General features: G+C 34.7%; 1 protein-coding gene across 1 annotated transcript; it reads right to left on the bottom strand.

Annotated features, from left to right (window-relative positions):
• Positions 1 to 326: 326 nt before the first annotated feature.
• LOC149258343 (uncharacterized) lies at positions 327 to 15,871 on the bottom strand. The gene is made up of 6 exons (XM_089415182.1): positions 14,850 to 15,871; positions 11,800 to 13,666; positions 5,406 to 6,953; positions 4,868 to 4,982; positions 4,572 to 4,763; positions 327 to 4,442 (listed from the first exon to the last, which is right to left on the bottom strand). Exons 1-6 carry the CDS (start codon positions 15,110 to 15,112, stop codon positions 736 to 738), a joined length of 7,692 nt encoding a protein of 2,563 aa, XP_089271308.1. The 5' UTR covers positions 15,113 to 15,871; the 3' UTR covers positions 327 to 735.
• Positions 15,872 to 22,751: the final 6,880 nt, after the last annotated feature.

Consider the following 22,751-nt stretch of genomic DNA (forward strand, 5'->3'; position numbering starts at 1 on the left):
AAATAGAGCAAAATAAAAATATAAAATAAATAAATTTATTGAAAAAGATTTTGGAAAATATTGAAGTTAATTATGATTTAACTAATGTTAATTGATTTTGTTAAATTAGCTTTACCATAAAAACTGCCATGCCAGATGATACAATTTCATTAATCCCGTCTCATTCAATTTATTAAAAAAATTGCAAAAGAAACCCTCCTGTTCGCCTGATACGACAATTTTGAGCCTGAAAAGTTCTATTTTACCGAATACAACAATTCTCAGCATGTAGGAAAAATTCAATTGCAGTTGTTTGCACGGTTTTACTGTAAAAAAGATAGTCATGGTTCGTGAAAATAATCTCAGTTAATTTCAATTTATAATGCATTCACAAAATGCAGACAAAATTTGTATTTATTCTGCCTCTTATTATTCAATATGAATAACAAGCAGAGCAAGTTGAAATGGTCAATCAGTAAGAGCTTTCTTTGACAAGTGGTCGTCAGTTGTGCTCAAACTGCAAAAAAATACCCCATCTCACCTGAATGAAGCAAGAACTCCATAGGATAGTGGTTGTTCACTGCACTCAAAACTAGTGGGACCTGGCCTATGTGCTTTTCTGTTCATTTTGTAAGAGAATTGTTTCCTCTCTAAATGGTCAGTCAGAAAGAACTTTCTGAAGCACTCAAAACTAATGGGACCTGGCCTATGTGCTTTTCTGTTCATTTGCAAAAGAATTGTTTCCTCTTTAAATGGTCAGTCAGAAAGAACTTTCTGAACTGGGTTGTTGTCGACTGTGCTTGAAAGTGCTACCTCATCACGTCTCTGCTTCTGAATCACCTGCGGGACTCCAGATTGAGAAGTGATGTTTGGTTCAGATTGAAAATCGTTGAGAGCAGCGACTGTGCTATCAGTGTGAGCAAAAGAGAAGAAATTAATTTTGAATCTGTCAAGATAGGCCTGCATTTCTGGTGTCACTGTTGGCCGTGGAGGCATCATATTGCATGGCATAATGCCTGTACAAGCTGAAAGAGCAATGTTGCTATTGCCCGCAGATGGTGCAACAGCAATGTTGCCAGTAGTCGACACATCCACAAATACTTGATTCTCTGAGGCATTGTTGTTTGGTTGTACTCCTACTGTGGGTGGATTATACATTGGATTCACAAATTTGGCATAATACTCTGTTCTAGACTCCAATGGCAAGCCTGCATCGAGTTTCATGGGTTCTACCACTTTTGAAGGCAAAGTTTGTGGCGGTAGTGGTAATACACTAACTATTCCCCATTTGATGTAATCTTCAATGGCACGGTCAAAAATGTTAGGCGTGAGAGAGATTTTCCCTCTTGTCTTCCTTCTTGAACTCTGTTCCGCTGCTACATTATCTTGTTGATCTGCCAGAAAAGGAACATGAGGAACAGACAATAGTTGCTGTGTTTTCTGTGTTATTGGCTCCAGCGAGGGTTGGGAACCAGCACGATATATTACAGACTCTGATCCCGTTGAAGCCACAGCATGTGAAGATGAATGTAAGACAGACTGTTTTTCTCGCTTCCTTTGTGCTCTGGCCTCCCTTTCTGCTTTTTCCACATATTTTCGACGGTTTACAGCGGGAATATTTGCAGGCATATTATTTACTGCATTGCTAGATTCCATTAAATTCCCGCGTCTCGGAGCACTCTGCAGAATAAAATCTCCTCCTAATTCATCTGTCACGGTGATAGCTTTTGAGGCTTCAGTGCTTTCTTGAACTGTATTTAAAATATTTTCCATTTCCATCTTATCTCGTATATCTGCCCCACAAGGAACAGGTGGAACAAACAAAAGTTGTTGTCTATTCTGTGCTATTGGCCTCGGCACGTGTTGGGAACCAGCAAAATGTTTTACAGGCTCTGATCCTCTTGAAGCCACAGCTTGCGAAGATGGATTTGGGACATTGCTCTGAGTCGTGCAATTTTCTGCAGCACATGCTTCGGTTTGCACGCAATGAGACTCTGTTTCTAGCGTACTCTGTGGCACGTGTTGGGAACCAGCAAAATGTTGCACAGACTCTGGTCGTCTTGAAGTCACAGCTTGGGAAGATGGATCGACATTGCCCTGGGTTGTGTAATTTTCTGCAGCACATGTTTCTGTTTGTATGCAATGAGACTCTGCTTCTGGCTTCTTCTGTGCTATTGCTTCCTTTGCTTTTTTCATAATTCTGCGACGCTTTGCAACAGGAGTATATGTAGTCTTGCTAATAACAATATTGCTGGATTCCGTTACTTTGCCACTTCTTAGATCTTTCTGCAGCATAGAATCTCCTTCGCCCGGTGCAACTGTCATAGTGATTGGTTTCGCGGTTTGACTGCTTCCTTGAACTGTATTTAATATTTCTTCCATTCCCATCTTATCTTGTTGATCTCGCTGAAAAGCAACAGATGGAACAGGCACAAGTTGCTGTGTATTCTGTGCTATTGGCTTCAGCACGTGTTGGGAACCAGCAAAATGTTGTGCACGCTCCAATGCTCTTGAATAGACAGGCTGTGAAGATGGATTTACATTTCCCTGTGCTGTATAATTTTCTGCACGACTTGTCTGGGTTTGCATGCAATGTGACTGTGCTTCTATCTTCGTTTGTGCTGCTGCCTCTTTTGTTTCTTTCACATATTTGCCACGCTTTCCAACAGGAATATATGCAGCCTTATTATTAACTATATTGCTCGATTCCGTTAATTTCCCACTTCCCAGAGTTCTCTGTGGCATAGAATTTCTTTCTCCAAGTGCATCTGTCATAGTGATTGGTTTTGAGGTTTGACTGCTTAGTTGAACCAATTTGCATCGTATAATTTTGTTCCCAATATGAATCTCTGTTTCTTTACTCTCCAAATTAGAATTCAGATTTTCTCCAGGAACAGGAGCTTGGTTGTCTATGGGAATCAACCTCGACTTTGCACCCCTTTTTCTTTTACAATTCCGTCGACGTGAAACCTTCATACTACTACTGTCCACATTTCTTCTGAAGGCATCAGTTTGAAGGGCAAGGCTAATAATTGGTGGAAATATGATACTGTCTCCTTGGACCTGCTTAACATTTGCATTCTTAATATGATGTTGGCCTGTGTTCATGAACAAAACATCATTATTCTGGCTACGTCCGGCATAATCTTTGTTTCTGACTCTATTTTCCACAGTGACATTCAGATTTTCTCCAAGACCAGTGGATTGGTTATCTGTGGGAGCCCCGCTAGTTTCTGTAACCCATTTTCTGTTATAATTCTGTACATCTGCAATCTCCAGATCAGTGTCAAGATTTCTTCTTAAAGCATCATTTTGAAAAAGGGGAAGACTAATTGGTGGAAAGGTGTTGCTTTCTGCTTGGACCTGCTTAGCTTTCCCATTCTTTATATGATGTTGGTGTGCATTCATGAGCAAGACAGCATTATTCTGGGCATATCCGACATGCTTTTTATTTTTTACTCCATTCTCCAATGTAGTAGGCAGATTGTGTCCAAGAACAGTGACTTGGTTGTCTTCGAGAGCCTGGCTAGCCTCTGTACCCGTTTTTCTTTTATGATTCTGTCCATCTGCGATCTCCAGACCAGTGCCCAGATTTCGGCTCAAACCATCAGCACGAAGAAGGGGAAGGCTAATTGGTGGAAAGATGTTACTGTTTTTTTGGGTCTGTTCAACTTTTATATTCTTTATATGCTGTTGATTTGTGTTCATTAATAAGGCAGCATTATTTTGCCTATATCCCGCATGCTTTCGGTTTGTGACACTGTTCTCCATATCAGGATTCAAATTTTCTCCAACCTTGTCTGTGGTAGCCTCTCCATCCTCTGTACTATTTCCGTTACAATTCTGTCCTTCTGCAATCTCCAGACCAGGGTGCAGAATTCTTCTCAAAGCATCAGTTTGAAGCAGAGGAAGGCTAATTTGTGGAAAGGTGTTACTGCCTTCTTGGACCTGTTTAACTTTCACAATCTTTATACGCTGTTGGTCTGCGACGGCATTATTCTGGCCAAATCCAACCTGCGTTTTGTTTGTAACTCTACTTTGCAAAGTAGCATGCAAATTTTCACCAAAAACAGTAACTTGGTTGTCTGTGGGAAGCTGGCTAGCCTCTGTCCCCTGTTTCCTTTTACAACTCTGTCCATCTGCATAATCCAGACCAGTGTTCATATTTTGGCTCAAAGCATCAGTTTGTTCCGTATTCATGAAAAAGACAGCATTATTCTGGCCATATCTGACTTGATTTTTGTTTGTAACACAGTTTTCAAAGTCCATAACATCAACTGGGTTATGATTTGCTGACTGGGACTCTTTAATCTCGGAGTCTCTCACTGCCTCATTAGTTGAACTTTTAGATGCTCGGCTGGGATAGTGAATTTCAATTCTTCTCTGAATGTATGACTGGAGATCAGACTTGCCCTGATCAAAGAACTCTTGAGAAATTGTTGTCTCAGTGTCCAACTTCTTTCCTGCAAAACAGACATGCTTAGAAATTAAATGTATTACCTTGTGCTTATCTGAAATTACTATATCTTATATAGGTTTCCAAAAACAAATCTGACCCTGTCGAGTTAATTACTATTTTTTCTCCATTTTACCTAGAGCAAAACTCAAAATGACTGGTGATCTTAATGGCTGACAGTAATCCCTGTACATGGCAGCCTCAGCACCTTGTTCTGCAATCATACTTGAAGGACCCTTCAGAGCGAAATAAGATAGAATTTCACCCGGAGGAGGTTGAAAGATGTTTCCATTTGACAGATCTTTCGCTTTATTCTCCACGGGAAAATCTACATCACCATTCATGATTAAATCATTTGACACTAACACCAAAACATACTATAGAACTTGATCAAAATCTACTCTTAGAATCAAAATTTTCTGAATCACTTACTTATCACAGGGATGCCAGTCAAAATTGACACAAATTGCGGTCCAGAGACAACTGATACTGGAAAACTACCAAGAGCTGGAGGTTGTGCCATACGCATGTCTGGTTTCTGTGTACCCTGAGGACAAGTAAATAATCTAAGATTCACTTTACAGTGATAAATTGAACAAAATTAAATATTCCTACAACTTGATTGGAGTAAGTTCCTGGGATTTTTCCTTTCAGTAATCAGCCTATGAGATTTCAATGATGGGAAAATTTTACACAAAATCTGTCAATTTACTAACTGAATCTTACCGAATTCTTTCATAGTTAACACTAGATCAAAGTTAAAAAAACTTATCTTAAACCTGAGTGGAAATTGATCCCTATTCATTTCACTACATGACTCAAACCAAAAGATTTCCAGAGTGAGTAAGTATGGACAGATGGCATTGCTTTAATCATCTGTGAGTGGAAAGCAACCATTATTCATCTCAATAGATGACCCAACCCAAAGAGTTTTCCAGAGAAAGAACACTGGAGAGACGCCAGTGCTTACCTCATTATCATTTGCCTGTCCAGTAGTTGACTTTGTACCTTCAAACATGAAGTCTTTGTCCGTAGACCTCATCACTGGGTGAAGAAAAGGAACCCCGTCTCTCGGTGTTGGCTGTTGCACACTTTCCTGTGGCTTATGTCGAGAAGCCAATGCAGCATCCACTCTTTGTCCCTTTGAACTGCCCTCTGTTTGGGGTAACTGAGTAGCTTTTGCATTTGAACTCTTTGGGTTTGCCAAATTTGGAAGCACATTTAATGCTGTAGGCCTCATTTGAAAAACAGTAGGAGTTAAAACAGGATGGGCCACCGTTTGAGAGTGGACAAAAATCTCAGCTGAATTTGTTTGAACGGTGCTAAAACTCGTCCCTACAACTGTTTGTGGTAACTGAGTAGTTTTTGCATTTGAACTCTTTGGGTTTGCCAAATTTGGAAGCACATTTAATGTTGTAGGTCTCGTTTGAGAAACAGTAGGAGCTAAAACGGGACGGGCCACTGTTTGAGAGTGGACAAAAATCTCAGCTGAATTTGTTTGAACGGGATTAAAACTCGTCCCTGCAACTGTTTGGGTGTCTTTGCAAGCACCAACAGGCACATGTACACTCTGGGATCTAACATTATGAAGTGCAGCATTTAAAGCTGCATTAGTCTGCTCAATAAGGGATAGCTGATCATGAGAAGATTTCACTAGCTTTTTCAAACGGTGGATTGATTTCTTGATGGTCGTATTTTTCCTTTGGAAAGGACGGACGCCATTGACATTCCGGGTTTTCATCATGGAAGCATCAACAAGGCTGCGTTTATGATTCACGCTCTCAGTATTTGCGTCTTTGTCCAGATCACCCTTCTCGCTGTTCTTACAAGCATGATGATCTGCGCTTAAATTAATGGCTTTCTTGGTCTGAGAAATCACCTCTGCTTCTTTAATGGCTGATCCTGACATCTCAGGTTTTTCAGGCATCACAGGCTCTTGTACTCGGATGGCCTCTGGTCTATCTTCTACTGGAATAACAGGTTCTTGAGCTTGATTGGCCTCTGGACTATCTTCTACAAGCACATGTACTTGGCCATCTATTGAGGAATATGGAGTTGAATTGTATCTCGAATTGTCTCTCCCTTTCACCAACTCCAAAGAATCATTTTCATGCAGTTGAACTGGATCGCTTGATTGTACTGATTTCACTGTGACAACTTTGTTGATATCTTGAGGTTCTGAGTTATTGTTACGCACTTGAAATGGATAACTCAACTGTTGTGATTTTTCGCTCACAACATTATGGATATCTTCACATTCTGAATTTTTACTATGCAGAATTGTAGCCCTGGGACATTCACTTTCTTCAAGATTGCAAAATTTTCGTGCATGTCGTTCATATTGGTTTTTTGCCATGAAGCTTGCCAAATCATTCAGTACATCCTCATCTTGATCTATATGCAGTTCTCTTTCTGTTCCATTCTCAAGTGCCTGCTTGCTTGACTTCGAGAGCAATTCCTCGCTAGACCTCTGACACTTCTTCGAGCGAAAGCGTCTTTTGACTGTGCTCCTTGCCTCCTATATCAATGACAACAAAATCCAGTTCTACACTTTAAGGATCCTAGTACATCTTTCTAATCTCATAATACGATTATAGTACAACATTCTTCAAACACTTTAAAAAGTAAATCTTTCTCTAATTTGAAATGATGAAACATAATCCAAACCGTGTACAGTCGGAACTTATGTTAGAGAAGAGCACAGTGATTTCTAAAGCATAAAAGAATTGTATCTTATAAGATGTATACTTTTCAAAAACTTGAAATAAAGAAAAAGATAGAGTAATTTACCTTTGCTTCATAAAAAAATATAGCTCATAAGTAATGAAGTTTTTCCAGCAATTGCACAAGCAATTCTGTCTCCGAGAATCATATGGTCTTAATATGAAGGAGAAACATAGAACCATATACAACTCTGTCCAAAGATTTTGTATCCGTGCCACTAAAAGCATTCCATAAACCAACCAGTACAGAAGCAAAGTTGGGAACCAGACTCTTAAGTAATTTGTCAAGAGGAATCATGACCTTCAAAGTCATCTTATCAAAGTAGGAATCTTAATATTAGACCCTCGTATAGTTTGCAAGAGCCGTCCAAATTTTCAATTAATTCGAACGAGATGAAAAGGATGATCAGTAACTAATGCAGTCAAATGTTCGAGGAACATGCATCTGAAGCAGAAAGGGTCAAAAAGATTTAATATTTCAAAGCAAGTTCAATCTTTATGGATCCACATCATTTGGCAAATGATTAGATCGATACATCACATATGTTACAGAAAAGGTGGAATGTAAGATGGATTGAAATTAAAACTAGGAATTGAAGAAATCATTTAACATCAACACAGAAATATTCATCAGTAGTTATCAGTTTCGGTATTCGAATGACATTAAGACATTTCCATGACGAGAGTATAGAGAATAGAACGAATCAATTTAACAGAGTTGTTCTGATCTTCATTAAGTGTAATTGGATAAGCTAGATCAGGTTTAACAATACTTTTTAAGAAGAAAAAAAAATTGTATCATTAACAATTTTGAACCCCAGAAAATAGTATAAATTTGTTATCAGTTTATGCTTAAATTCCAGGGGTAGAGCTGAACAATTCCGTAGACATGTCAACATTCAGACGTCTGGTAGCATGTTAAATATGATTTTAGGAAAAAGGGAAAGACAAAGAAAGACCAAAATCCAAGAATCTTGACAAGCTAACAAGAAAGAGGCATCTGAGATGACAAAGATTGTCTGTAACTAATGCAGTGCAATGTTTGAGTAACAAGCATATGAAGCAAAAAGTGACAGAAAGACTTAACATTTCAAGGTACGCTCAATATGCATGAATCCATACCATTTAGGATATGATATATCTTCCGAGGCCTAACACAGACAGATTCATGTTAAAAGAACGATGAAATTTAAGATGGATTGAAATTAGAACTGGGAATCGAAGCATTTACCACCAACATAGAAATATCCATCCATAGTTAATATTTTCAGAATTCAAATGACATGAGGCATTTCCTCTAAAAGAACATGAAGGGAATAGAACTGACTAGTTAACAGAGTTGTTCTGGCCTGTGGTGATGTGTAAATGGATAGGCTAGATCAGGTCTAACACTATATTTTTAGCAATATAAATGTATCCTCTTAAAATATTAGTAACCTTGAAGCCCCAAAAATTGTATACATTTGTACAGCTGAACAGTTCTGTAGAAATGTCATCATTCAGGCATCTTGTAGCATGTTAAAAACGATTTTAGAAAAAAAGGAAAAAGAAAGAATCTCGACGAGCTCACAAGAAAGAGGCGTATGAGATAACAACGCTAACCAGTAACTAATGCAGTGGAATGTTTGAGTAACATGCCTCTGAAGAAAAAAGTGCCCGAAAGACCTAATATTTCAAGGTACGTTTAATCTCTATAGATTCACAACATTTAGGAAATGATATATCTGTCAAGACCCAACACACAAACAGATTCACGTTAAAGAAAAAGACAGAATTTAAGATGGAGTGAAATTAGATCTGGGAGTAGAAGAAATCATTTATCATCAACGCAGGAATATCTATAAATGGTTACTATTTTCAGAATTCAGACGACATGAGGCATTTCCACTAGAAGAGCATGCAGAGCATATATCTGACAAGATAGCAGAGGCCTTCTGGCTTGTGATCAAGTATAAGTGGATAACATAGATCGGAACACTATATTTTTGGTGATGTATATGTTATCCTGCTAAAATATTATTCACCTTGAACTCCCAAAAATTGTATAAATGTGTTAACAATTTAAGTCTTACAATTCCAGTAATAAAGCCTCCTAATTTTGTAGACACGTCATGAGTCAGACATCTTGTAGCGTGTTAAAAAGGGCTTTCAAGAAAGAAAGTAAAAAAAGCAAGCCCAAAATTCGAGGAATTTTGACAAGCTAACAAGAAAGAGCTTAGAGGTGTAGCTCCAGAGACTTTGCCGATGCTGAAGATTGGTATGAAACATCGAAGCATTGTGGTTTTCTCTTAATTTTTACAGATCCTAAATCTGGTTTGTATCATAATAATTTTGAACCCCAGAAAATAGTATAAATTTGTTATCAGTTTATGCTTAAATTCCAGGGGTAGAGCTGAACAATTCCGTAGACATGTCATCATTCAGATATCTTGTAGCATGTTAAATATGATTTTAGGAAAAGCAAAGAAGGACCAAAATCCAAGAATCTTGACAAGCTAACAAGAAAGAGGCATCTGAGATGACAAAGATTGTCTGTAACTAATGCAGTGCAATGTTTGAGTAACAAGCATATGAAGCAAAAAGTGACAGAAAGACTTAACATTTCAAGGCACGCTCAATATGCATGAATCCATACCATTTAGGATATGATATATCTTCCGAGGCCTAACACAGACAGATTCATGTTAAAAGAACGATGAAATTTAAGATGGATTAAAATTAGAACTGGGAATCGAAGCATTTACCACCAACATAGAAATATCCATCCATAGTTAATATTTTCAGAATTCAAATGACATGAGGCATTTCCTTTAGAAGAACATGAAGGGAATAGAACTGACTAGTTAACAGAGTTGTTCTGGCCTGTGGTGAAGTGTAAATGGATAGGCTAGATCAGGTCTAGCACTATATTTTTAGCAATATAAGTGTATCCTCTTAAAATATTAGTAACCTTGAACCCCCAAAAATTGTATACATTTGTACAGCTAAACAGTTTTGTAGAAATGTCATCATTCAGGCACCTTGTAGCATGTTAAAAATGATTTTAGAAGAAAAGGCAAAACAAAGAATCTCGACGAGCTCACATGAAAGAGGCGTATGAGATGACAAAGCTAACCAGTAACTAATGCAAGAGGCGTATGAGATGGCAAAGCTAACCAGTAACTAATGCAGTGGAACGTTGGAGTAACATGCCTCTGAAGAAAAAAGTGCCCGAAAGACCTAATATTTCAAGGCACGTTTAATCTCTATAGATCCACAACATTTAGGAAATGATATATCTGTCAAGACCCAACACAGAAACAGATTCACGTTAAAGAAAAAGACAGAATTTATCATCAACAGTTACAGGGGAACTGTTCCCAAGAGTTGGGAAACCCGTTCCAATTGTTCCTGCACTCTTGGGAGCTTTGGAATTGTATGGGAATATTTCCTTTTCAGCAGGAGCTGCAATGGGAGTTTGGAAAAGTTCCGGGAGCTTGGAAGACTACTTTTTTTGGAGTTTTGACGTTCCATGGGTTGGGGAATACGTTCCTTGGGGTTGGGGAATACCTAGTCTATAGAGAAATATGTTGAACTGCTCACAAAACATGAGCCTAAGTTGAAACCTTCGCAGAAAGAAAGGCCAAAGACATATTTAACACGGATATCCTTAATTGAGAAACTGGAACAATCTCTTGATGGTTTAAGGAGCCTGTAGCACTTTGATGTAAGGGTGATATCTAGGATGTCATGCTGATGAGTATTTCTTTTGTTGTTTATGTATATATCTTGCAGAAGATTGTGTGTGCATATTGTATGTGGCAGAATAACTAGAGAAACATATGTAAAACTGTTCTTTTGTATATTTACTCGTCATGTGTCATAATGAACTTGACATTTTAATATTTTATATATATAAAAGGGACAGATCCGGAACTTGACATTTTAATATTTTATATATATAAAAGGGACAGATCCGGGGAGAGAGACACTCAAAGAATATATTTATATATAAGATAGATTATATATTTATTATTTATATATTTAAATTGGTTTAATATTTGAATATTTTGATTCAATATTAATTTCGATTATTATATAAATTATATAATTAAAAAAAATCATTTTTATTTTTTTATTTTTTTGTTATATAATATTAGTGCTTTCGATTAGCCGTTTTTGTAAATTTTGGGGAAACTTCTAGCCGTTTCCCATAACTGTACCCAAATTTCCAACGTTCCCATGTTCCAAAAACTCATGCAACATAAAATATTTATCAACCTAAAATATCTATCAATGGTTACTATTTTAAGCTATTCTCAGATTTCAGACGACATGAGGCATTACCACTGGAAGAGCATGCAGAGAATATAGCTGACTAGTTAGCAGAGGCGTTCTGGCTTGTGATGAAGTATAAGTGGATAACATAGGTCAGAACACTATATTTTTGGTGATGTATATGTATCCTGCTAAAATATTATTCACCTTGAACCCCCAAAAATTGTAAAATTCCAGTAATAAAGCCTCATAATTCTGTAGACACGTCATGAATCAGGTATCTTGTAGCGTGTTAAAAAGGGCTTTCAAGAAAGAAAGTAAAAGAAGCAAGCTCAGAATTCGAGGAATTTTGACAAGCTAACAAGAAAGAGCTTAGAGGTATACCTCCAGAGACTTTGCCGAGGCTGCAGATTGATATGAAACATCGAAGCATTGTGGTTTTCTCTTAATTTTTACAGATCCTAAATCTTGTTTTTCTCGAACTGTAGAACTATAATTTGAATTCTCTTTGAATTTTCTCTCTCGGTATGCTGCAGCTTTGGAGACTCCCCATGTTCGTGTTATATCCTTCTTTTGCCTGCCAATTCTTGCTTGTCTTGACATACTCTTGGCCTTACAATTCCAGCTTTCCTCGTTGCATTCAAGTTGTTCAAATGGGGTTACAGCAATGAGATCTGATATCAATCGCTTCTTCAGTATCTTCCCTTTACCCTTCTGTCTTTTAGCACTGTGATTATTCTCCTTGGGCAGGATCCCATCATTTCGCCCCACAGTTGATACTTGGGTGTTCCAATCTTCCTTATGAACATCATCTACAATGGATGATGCCAATATATTGTTTCCTGGTGTCCCATCTATGGAATGCTCTTTTTCCTTATTTGCACTCGCCCGATGATTTTGGGCAATACAATCTTCCTTATGAACATCATCTACAATGGATGATGCCAATATATTGTTTCCTGGTGTCTCATCCATGGATTGCTCTTTTTCCTTCTGTGCACTTGCCCGATGATTTTGGGCAATACATTCTTCCTTGTAATCCTCATCTATAATGGATGATACAAATGTATTGTTTCCTGGTGTCTCAGTTACCGATTTCTCCTCTTCCTTCACTGCGCTTACCTGACAATCTTCAGTAATATAATCTTCCTTATCATCCCCATCTGCAATGGATGTTGTCAATGTGTGGTTTCCTGGAGTGTCCTTAATGATCTCCTCCTGTTCCCTCTCTGCACTTATCTCATGATCATCCTCATTGAAGATCTTTTCAACTGGGTTACAAATAGCTACTGATTTCACAGTCCCAGAAATATGTGGAAGGTGCTCTTCCTTCTGTATAAAATCTGACATTTCTGATTCAGTTCTAATGTGATTCCATGTCTGATTAGCAAAGCCTTGATCCTCGTTATTTGTGCAAAAGGTTTGGGTTGCATCGGAATTTACTTTAAAATATGTAGGCCACAAGGTTGCATTACAGGCAATAGTCTCATTGATAGAATACAAACGATCATCCTCCGATATTTTCTGTGATGTCAAGTGCTCGACTGGGCTACTTTGTACAACATCATCTCCATTATGAACTTCTTTGTCATTTTCAAAACTGGATTTCCCCGAACTTATATCTGTTGGCGTTGAGTCTTCCGCATTATCAATTGTTTCTTCCCGAAAAGTATTCGCGGAAATTGGCACCAAATAAGGGCCCAAAATTGTACATTCATTCTTTGGTATCTTAGAGAAGGAAGTTGCTTCGCCTCTTATGAATGGTGTGTCATGTATGGAATCATCTGTCTCCATTGGGCTATTTGACACAACGTCATCTCCATTACGACATACTTCCTTATCATTTTCAAAAGATGATTCAACTGAATGTATGTCGACTGGCATTTCCTGTCCTGCTTCTTTCGGTGAGGTATCAAAGGACATTGTGACCAAAACAGGATTCTGCATTACACTGACTAAAAATGCAGGATCATTTTTGGGTAGTTTAGCTAACGATTCTGCTTTGTCAGTTGTGCATGGTTTATCATGTATTGAATCATCTGTGTGCTGTTCAGCAATCTGATTTTCATAGGAGCTAACATAATGAGGGCAATTGTCGACACATTCTGAGCATTCCCAATATTTGTATCTAAGAACTTTAAGTGCTGGAAGCAAAGCATGTGGACTTTCCTCCATTCTCCTCTTCATCAAATGTGAACGAAAAGGCCAGCATTTATTTACATCCAGTTCCCGAATGCTTCCAGCATAGGCTCTGCAAAGATAAAAGTAATATGCACTCAGAACTCTAGAAGCATTATAATGAACCAAAATATCGTGATATATAAACAAAAAAAAAAAACACAAACAAACAAAAGTTGTAAATCAATGTAGATTTCACATAATAAACAAAATATCTATTCAGTTTAAAATTAGAACTAAACAAGATTTCACCTGCACTCTTTAACACACCACACTTAGAGCATGGAAGGGATAAAGAAATATTCTGGAGGCCATTCCATAGGAGATTTTCCTATATAGAAAAAGAAACTGAATCTTGTATTCACATTTCATCGTACCGTTTTCAATCTTGGGATGAAAGATATATTTCATCATGTCAGGAAAGAAGACGACAAATCCCAATCGAAATTCTAAATTTAGCCTCAGTTTATAAATAAAAGAATGATGTGAAAAAACATCAGTTTAGAAACAAAACAATGATCTGAAAAAACGTAAGTTATATAAATTACTTGATTTGAGTCAATCAGGTCAGCTAATTGATATCTTGATAAGAACATGCAAATACTTTCAAGTTAAAGGTTTAGATTTGAGTCAAGCAGGTCAGGTTTAGATTTGAGTCAATCCGGTCAGGTGACTGATATGTTGATAAGATCATGCAAATACTTTCCAGTTACAGGTTTATATTTGGTCCTAAAACACGATTACCTCAAGGCAGGTGGTGTTTATTTTCAAATTTTTTTCACACCAAGAAAAACACACGAATGTAAACAAAACCATGAACTCGCTTGAACTCGCTAAACCCCAGTGACAAAAAGGTTGGTTACCACAAGGATATAAATCTAAGTAAGTTGGGTACTGTTATTACTCCATGAAAAGGGAAGTCGTGCCTCAGTGAACTCAAAGAGAAAGCCACCCCAAAATGCTGGCACCGTTCCATACGCAAGGACCGAAAAGGGTGGGTGGCTATACAAGAGCGAATTCAGTGACCGTTTCAAGTTATAAAGATCTCAAATGTATAAACGTTTCTGTCGCATCCACCACAATGGTGGCTGCAATGGAAAACGGAGACTGCAACTTCCAACCTCGTCTCAGCCTAAGGATCCCAACACATAACAATCTTCAACCAAGATATTGAAAAGCTTCATAATCTCTACAACTATTGACTAGAAAAAAAAATATCAATCTGAAAAAATCGCACGTATGCATTTCATTGTTACCGCATGGAAAATGCATTGCATGTCGAACCGTTGGCTTGAATTTCCAGTTCCTGAGCAATTCCTCGTCTCCCAATATGACTGCGAAGCCCGCGCCCAACCTGACTTGAGGAGTAATCCTCCGTTAGCACGTTGGGCACTAGAGTGTGACTGAGAGATAACTGCTGTCGACATTGAATTTCTGCCTGTGCCCTCGATTGCTTCACTGCCAGATCCTCCTCCAATATACTTTTCCCATATAGATCCGGCACCGCGATAGAAGCCATTTTTTTATTATTATCCACTTTCAAAAATATCCAAAATCCCTCATATCAAACATGGAAGAAAGGTATCTTCACAGTTCACAATGAAACCTGCCTGATAACTTTGGCCCCAAAAGTCGAACACGAATTTCACCTCGTTCTGGCTGCTTTAACTTCGATTAGAACGAATGAATAAATATCTGAAAGCGCTAATAAGAATGCAACCTCCCTGAGATGCCCTCGCAGCCGCCTCAGTTCGAATCCTGGGAGCACAATAAAGATAACACAGAATAACATATATATTTGAACCCATAAATCTCCCTCGGCACACAACAACCCCGCACTGCTAGAGAACAAATTTACAACTATAACAGGAAAGCCATCACATCATCACGAAAGCCGAGCTCGATCTACGTGCACAGATTATAATTAATTACTCCGATCGACCAAAATACAGCCATCAGCAGTGGAAGTTCACATATTTTTTCTGAGAGATTTCTTACTGATAGCGTTGGGGGTCAAAATTTCAAATTGGGCGGGGCTAAGAAGGAACCTCGGGAATCTTCAGTCACGAGTTGAAATTTTTGAAATGGGGCTAACAAAGCTGAACCCAATCCATACACTGAATCATTAAGCCAAAAGCGTCCCCCAAAAGAGGAGCACAGAGGAATGACAGAACCGCACCTGCAAGGATCCGTTTGAATATAGTATAGCTGACCGACAAACGAGAGCCCAAACCCTACCGGACCATTCGAAACGCTGAAAACCCTAGGTTGCGCACAATGAAATTCCTCCGACGTATACTTATAAGGCAAGCCCAATATATATAATAATGAACGGTAGGAAAAACTATGCTGTATTTAGGCTTTCGTCCGATATTTCAGTGGAGGATTTCAAATTTTTGTCAGACGGGGTCAAATCCCTCCGTCGAATCGAGGAATGACACGCGGCAATGGAAAGCAAAATCTCGCTATGCTCCGCCTACTCAGGCCGTTGTTGGGTTTTTAAAACGGTCACATTTTGATAAAGCAAAGAGAAAGGCGTTCCCAGGGACTTAATGTCCGGAGATCATTATTTTTTTCATTAAATTTAATAAATGGTCACTTCCAATCGTCTTTTTGAGATTTGTGGACACGATCCGTCTTTGCCATTACTATGGATATTTTGACACTTTCTGCTATGTTATTACTATGAATCCGCTCAATGTTAGGGTTAGAATATCACACCCTTTTTTTTTAATCTCATGAATGAATGAATGATATATATATATATATTCATGAAAATATATATATGAATTTTCAAAGTATACAGTTTTGTTCTCATGTCCTATACAAAATGATACATGTAAATGAATATAGAAACTTCAGGTAGGAGAGATGCAAGAGAAGAATAGTGAAGCTATTATAAATATAATTTTGTTGTCATGTCTTATACAAAATGATACAAATGTAAATGAATATAGAAACTTCATGTATGATTCCATAGATGAATGACTTGAAAGAGAAGAATAGTGAAGCTATTTATATATAATTTTGTTATAATGTTCTATACAAAATGATACATGTAAATGAATATTGAAACTTTATGTATGATTGGAAAGATGGACTGCTTGAAAGAGAAGAATAGTGAAGCTATTTATATATACTTTTTAGATTTTAGGGTAATAATTTATTACTATATGTTATATATATTTTTGAAGTACCTCATTTATAAAAAAAAAAAATAAGAATTTTAAAATGATTAGTATATAATGAAGCACATGAAGTATTTAACAAAAGCGTATGTTGGACATTTTTATGCAGAAAACACAGTTTACTTTTTCATCAACATCAAATTTTTAATGTGAAAATCTTCATGCAAAAATGGTATATCATTTTTATATAATCTATATAATTTGTGTATTTCATAATGATGAATTATCATTTAGCATGTTCCATGGAGGAGGGGACACCATGCATTCGTGCTAACATTGGTAATGCTATGGGGTTACTAAGTAGAAGTGTGTTCCTTTTCTGTGACCTCCATTCCTCCATCTAGATGGTAATATGGAGGAGTGAAAACTATATGCATGTAATTTAACTAGAGTATTAAGTTGTTTATTATTATTAATATTTATTAATTTATTATGTATTTTTTTAATTTAAAAGTGAACATTCATTTGAATTTTTAGAGCTCTTAAATCTCAATTGTGATTTTTTTGGAGCTTTTAGAGAATGGTTAACTATTGATTCATAATGGTATTGAGAGTATTATTTGAAGGAAAGTTTGGAATATGTTTTAAAGTAAGTTTGTTTGTTAATTAGTGTGTGACTAAAATTATATTAAAAAATTTTGGATTGGGTTTTTAGGAACGCGAGGATGCATGCATGCTTGTCATTTTAAACACATTCACTTGGTTTGTGAGAATAACAAAATGGCATGCATGCTTGCCATTTTAAACACATTCACTTGGTGTGTGAGAATAACAAAATGGCGTCCATGCTAGTATGGAGAGCATTAAGTTAGTAATTCAAGATAGTTTCATTACTATTTTGAAATGTTTATATGGGGAAGTGTAGACCATGAGTGTGTTAACCAAGGAAAGTACATTGAGATTAAGTTCATGAAGTTTTAATTCAAAAGTGAACCTTCATTGCAACTTCTTAGATCTTCTGAACCTTGACTATGTTTCTTGAAAGCTTTTGAAAATTGTTTTTACCTATTAATTCACAATGGCATCGAGCATATCAATTGAAGGAAAGAATCGAATATATGTGAAGTTGGGTTATTTGTTTTATGCCAATTAATGGGTAATAGAAATTAGCTTCAAGAAAGTTGTATTTCATGTCTAAAAGCATTGGTGATATATGAATCCTCATTAATTTAGAAAGATTGGCTTAGGCGTGAGAGAGTAACAAAAAGGATGTACGTACTAGTATTAATGATAACATGTTGTTATTGAGTTGAAGTGGTTCTTTCCTCCTAGACATGAACTTTTATTCTCCCTTCTACATGATCATATAGGAAAGTGCAAACAATGTGTATCTTCAGAGTTAAAATAAATTGAAATTAAATTCATGAAATTTTTATCCAAAAATGAATATCATTATGAGTTCTTGGAGCTTTGAGCCTTAATTGTGAGTTTTTTTAGGGCTTATGAACTATGTTTAATTATTGATTCATGATGATATTGAGAATATTATTTGAAAAAATGTTTACAAATAGGATGAGAAGTTAGGTTTTTAATTAAATACTCACTAGTAGATGGATAAAATTGGATTCAAGAAGCTCATTTAAATGTATGAGAAAATTGGAAAGGCCTGAACACTTATTGTTAATGTTTGGCAAAATCAAATTCTATAGCCTAACATAAATACATCAAAGTGTTGCTAATTAAATTGATTAGGCATTGTTACAAAAAAAAATTCAATACATTTAAAAAGAGAAGTAAAGTGATTATATATATATATATATATATATATATATATATATATATATATATAATTATATATATATATAATTATATAATTTAGGAAAGAATATCTCTGAAATAGGTGGAAATATTAATCATTCCATTATGTTTACGTCCAAATCGATATATATATATATAAGCTTTTTAGTAAATTTTATCATATATGTGGTTTAAAAAATTATTTTTATCCCAACCAAATATGCATACATATAGTTATAATTATATTATGCATAAAAAACAAAAACACATTAGAATTTCTAGTTAAATGAATTTTTAGTACCATACTATAACGAATTTTTAAAATTTAGACATAAAAATATATATGAAAATAAAATGAATTTTAAAAATTGAGAAATAAAAATATAAAAAGGTTGCATGTCCATACGAATACATGTAAACCCAAAACAAAAATTGTATAGATTTTAATGTGAAATTAAAATTAAAATTATTTATTATATATTTTAGAAATTTAAAAATATTATTTTTTAAATTGAAATGTGTAATAAAAAACTCACCACCTCTTTGTTATCGTCTCTGTTTGCATGTCAAATATTAAGAGATATATATTAATTTATTGTACTTATATTATTATTTAATGCAAGTTGATTTTCTTAAGTTTAAAACTTATTAGCATTATTTTTCAATTATACCTTAATGATTAAATACTTAATACATCAACACTTGTTTTATTATCATCTTTAACCATATGTCAAATATGAAAGAATACTTATTAATTGTTGTGCTTATCTTATTATTTAATGCAAGTTGACTTTCTTAAATTTTAAGACTTATTACCCTTCATTTTCAATTATACTTTAATAATTAAATACTCAATATATAAACACTTGTATTGTTGTGTCATATTGATGCTAAATATGAAACCTAAATCCCATTACAAGGAGGTTAAACATAGTTATTTTTACCTCTTCATGGTGCAAATATGATATCTAAAGCCTTTAAGGTTGTTAAATATGTGTAGTCATATGTTTAGGGACGTTGACTATTTTCAACATTTATGGAGGAAGGATATATCAACCAAAAAATCAATTTAGTACTGCAAGAAAAAGTGATCATGATAAAAGAATAAACTTCTCACATATGGTGTAAGAAAGAACTATACACTTCACATATTAACCATAACAACTTACAAGTCACCATGATGAGAGTATAAATGTACTAATAAAAAGATAATTCATTCACAATACAATTATAACATAGTCCCATTATCTATCCATTATAATCATCAAAATAAAAAGATTACATCTACTATGATACACCCATACAATAATGCCACATTCTGAAACATACATTAAAGGCATATATGACATTCATTACAAGATTCTCATAGCAATCTGAATGTTAATGAGACATGATAATACTACAAGATAATAAGAGCGAGTATTTACAACAAACTTAAAGGTCATATTTAAATTCTAAATGGTTAAAACATGGTTAGTATAGCTTGTGTTAGTTTTTATTCATTAATTAAATGGTAAGTTGTTGTTTTTTCCAAAGGAAAACATATATACTTTTATTAATATAAATAAGAATACATAGTCATATACTAATTTAATCCTATGTATTTAACATGAAATTACCTCACTTATAAAAATATAGCCCTAAAAATGACCATGGTATACAAAAACGAATGAAAGAGCTAGTATACTAAACCTAAGGGTCATGCTTATATTTAATTAAGTGCCCATTCCAAATTATAAACATAATCCAAATTCCTTGTCCTATTTTGGTACTAGGATTTAAGAGTCCATTAATTGACCAATTCCTATCCTTTTATATATGAGTCTAAGGTTTATGCGAGAATCTTGTGAGAAGGCTATGTACGTCATCATATAAAGATTGTAAGGTGAAAATTTCTAAGTACAATTTCTTTGTGCATCCACTAGATAACCAATATCAAATTACCAAATATTTGAAGTTGAATCGAAGGATATAAGCTACTATCAAAATTAATATGCGAGTCACAAAATAACTTTGTTCACATGACTTCAGTAAACATTCACATGTCAAAACTAAGCTAACATTCTCTAATTGCATGCTTTCTAGGTATAATATATCATATATACACTTACCAAAAACCTTGAAATAATAGTCAAAAAAAACATCAATAACAAAGTTTCGCCAATCCTTAAATCTAATCTAATAAATATACATTCTTTCATAATGACACCAATTTTCAAAATTCTTAATGTATTTCTTTATAAAAAATCATAAATTCATTTATATCCTATATCCATTTGTATCTAATATGTCAATACATTCTAATTATAATACTCATGTTGCATTAATGTAATTTTTCTTTTACTTCTACATTAATTAAAAAATTGAATCATCTTCAATTTATTCCTACAATAACAAATGCTTATATAAAGCCTTTATTTCTATCTCCATCAAAACTTTATGCAATTCACATTCCATTCCTACCAATTAACTACCATAGTTACCTTAGTTATCTTGTTTATACATTATCGTATCTTTGGCCTAGATTTACTTTTGACATGCCTTTAGTTTACTAAAAGTTTCATGTATTATTTTTGTATTGCATGCCAATTCTATAGTTTACTCTAAATTTAATAACTTGGTTATCGAGCAACATCAAATTTTTTTTCATATTTTTTAACTCTTCTAATAATTGGTTTTTATTATTTCATCATTTATTTATTCTTCAAAAATTTATTTAAATAGGAGGTAGATCAATTTCTTAAATGAACTAAAATTTCGTTTGTAATTACACCTTTATCGATTGTCTTGATTTTCAAGTTTTATCTTCAAACTTCATAATTAAGTTCACTCTTCACTTTATCTAAGGCATATACTAACTAGTCAAGCTTAGTGGTAATATGTAACTTTGGGAATTCCTAATGTGCATTAATTTAGAATTGTTTAGATAATATTAATTGTTTAGATAATATTTGATGCAAGTTTTTCATTTTTTCTTTCAATTTATCATCATTGATTTAGCATAGGTATCTAACATATATTGATCTTTCCATTAAAAGCATTCTTTTTTATAAATTATTTTCTTTTCTTCATACATTTTCCAAATAATATATATAGGGGAAGCACATCACGGACATTCTCTCAATTTAAGGATAGTATTTAGGTAAAATAGATTTTTTAAAGCTTAAGATCATTACAACCATCCTAGATCCATCTAACACTTGATTTATCATGTTTTGAGAGGGATCAAATCTCTAGAGGTGCAAAGTTTTCCTTAAGTTCTACACTCCAAAAAGAATGTTTGTGCTGCAAGGCATTTGATCACTTAGGTGTTATTATATGAGAAAGAACTGTTTATTTTGGAAATATTCGATTAGGAAAAATATTTATTCAAGTAAGCAATATTATAAATTTTAGTTTATATAAGTAATTTTCTTAACTAATCAATGGTTGGATAAGAGTTGATTTTCTTTAGTTTGGGGTAAAGGTTTATGACATTTTCCTTATAAAATTTTTATTTTAAAAGGACATGTATCAACTCCACATTGAGAATCGATAAAATTACACATCACCCTCATACTAGATGGTAGAAAGTGCTTCTTGACATAAAAATATACTCATTAAAAATTCAACACGTCACTTATAGAAATTGATCCAAATAAAAAAGATAACACATTTTTCAACCACTTATACTAAAAAATTATTGACAACTCTCTTTATACATATTTTTATTCATTATCTTAATTGGTATTTAAACTAAATTAAAATATGGAGCACATTAAATTTTCTAGAATATTTATTATTTACATAGTGCCATGTATTTAATCCCCTCGATTATTCCAAATTCCATAAAATTCTTTATTCTATTAAAGCGTTCCATTCTTTATTGTTAATAGAATGGTAATATCGTCCAAGCTCTTCCTACGGTGTTGAGTATAAATTGTTATTATGTCTCAGGATCCAAAATGGATCACAAGATATTTTCCATCATTTTTATTTCTAACCTGAATAAATAGAGTTGTGAAATTATAAAGACTTTTTTTAGTATTAATATTGAAATTTACTACCTAAGGAAATTATAAGTTAACCTATGTTTTGACTGCCTCAATACCAAGTAGAGATTGTGTCAAGTCCCATAATTCACACACATGGGTAGAGATTGTGTCAAGTCCCATAATTCGCACACATGGGTTTTGTTTAGGAGGAGGGGGCATTAATAATGTTATTTTTACGATATTTTCTCTCACTTTCACT

The sequence above is a fragment of the Pinus tabuliformis genome, chromosome 6 (genome assembly GCF_031772625.1).
Source record: "Pinus tabuliformis cultivar Carrire ecotype Pingquan chromosome 6, CPIR1, whole genome shotgun sequence".
Taxonomy (NCBI): domain Eukaryota; kingdom Viridiplantae; phylum Streptophyta; class Pinopsida; order Pinales; family Pinaceae; genus Pinus; species Pinus tabuliformis.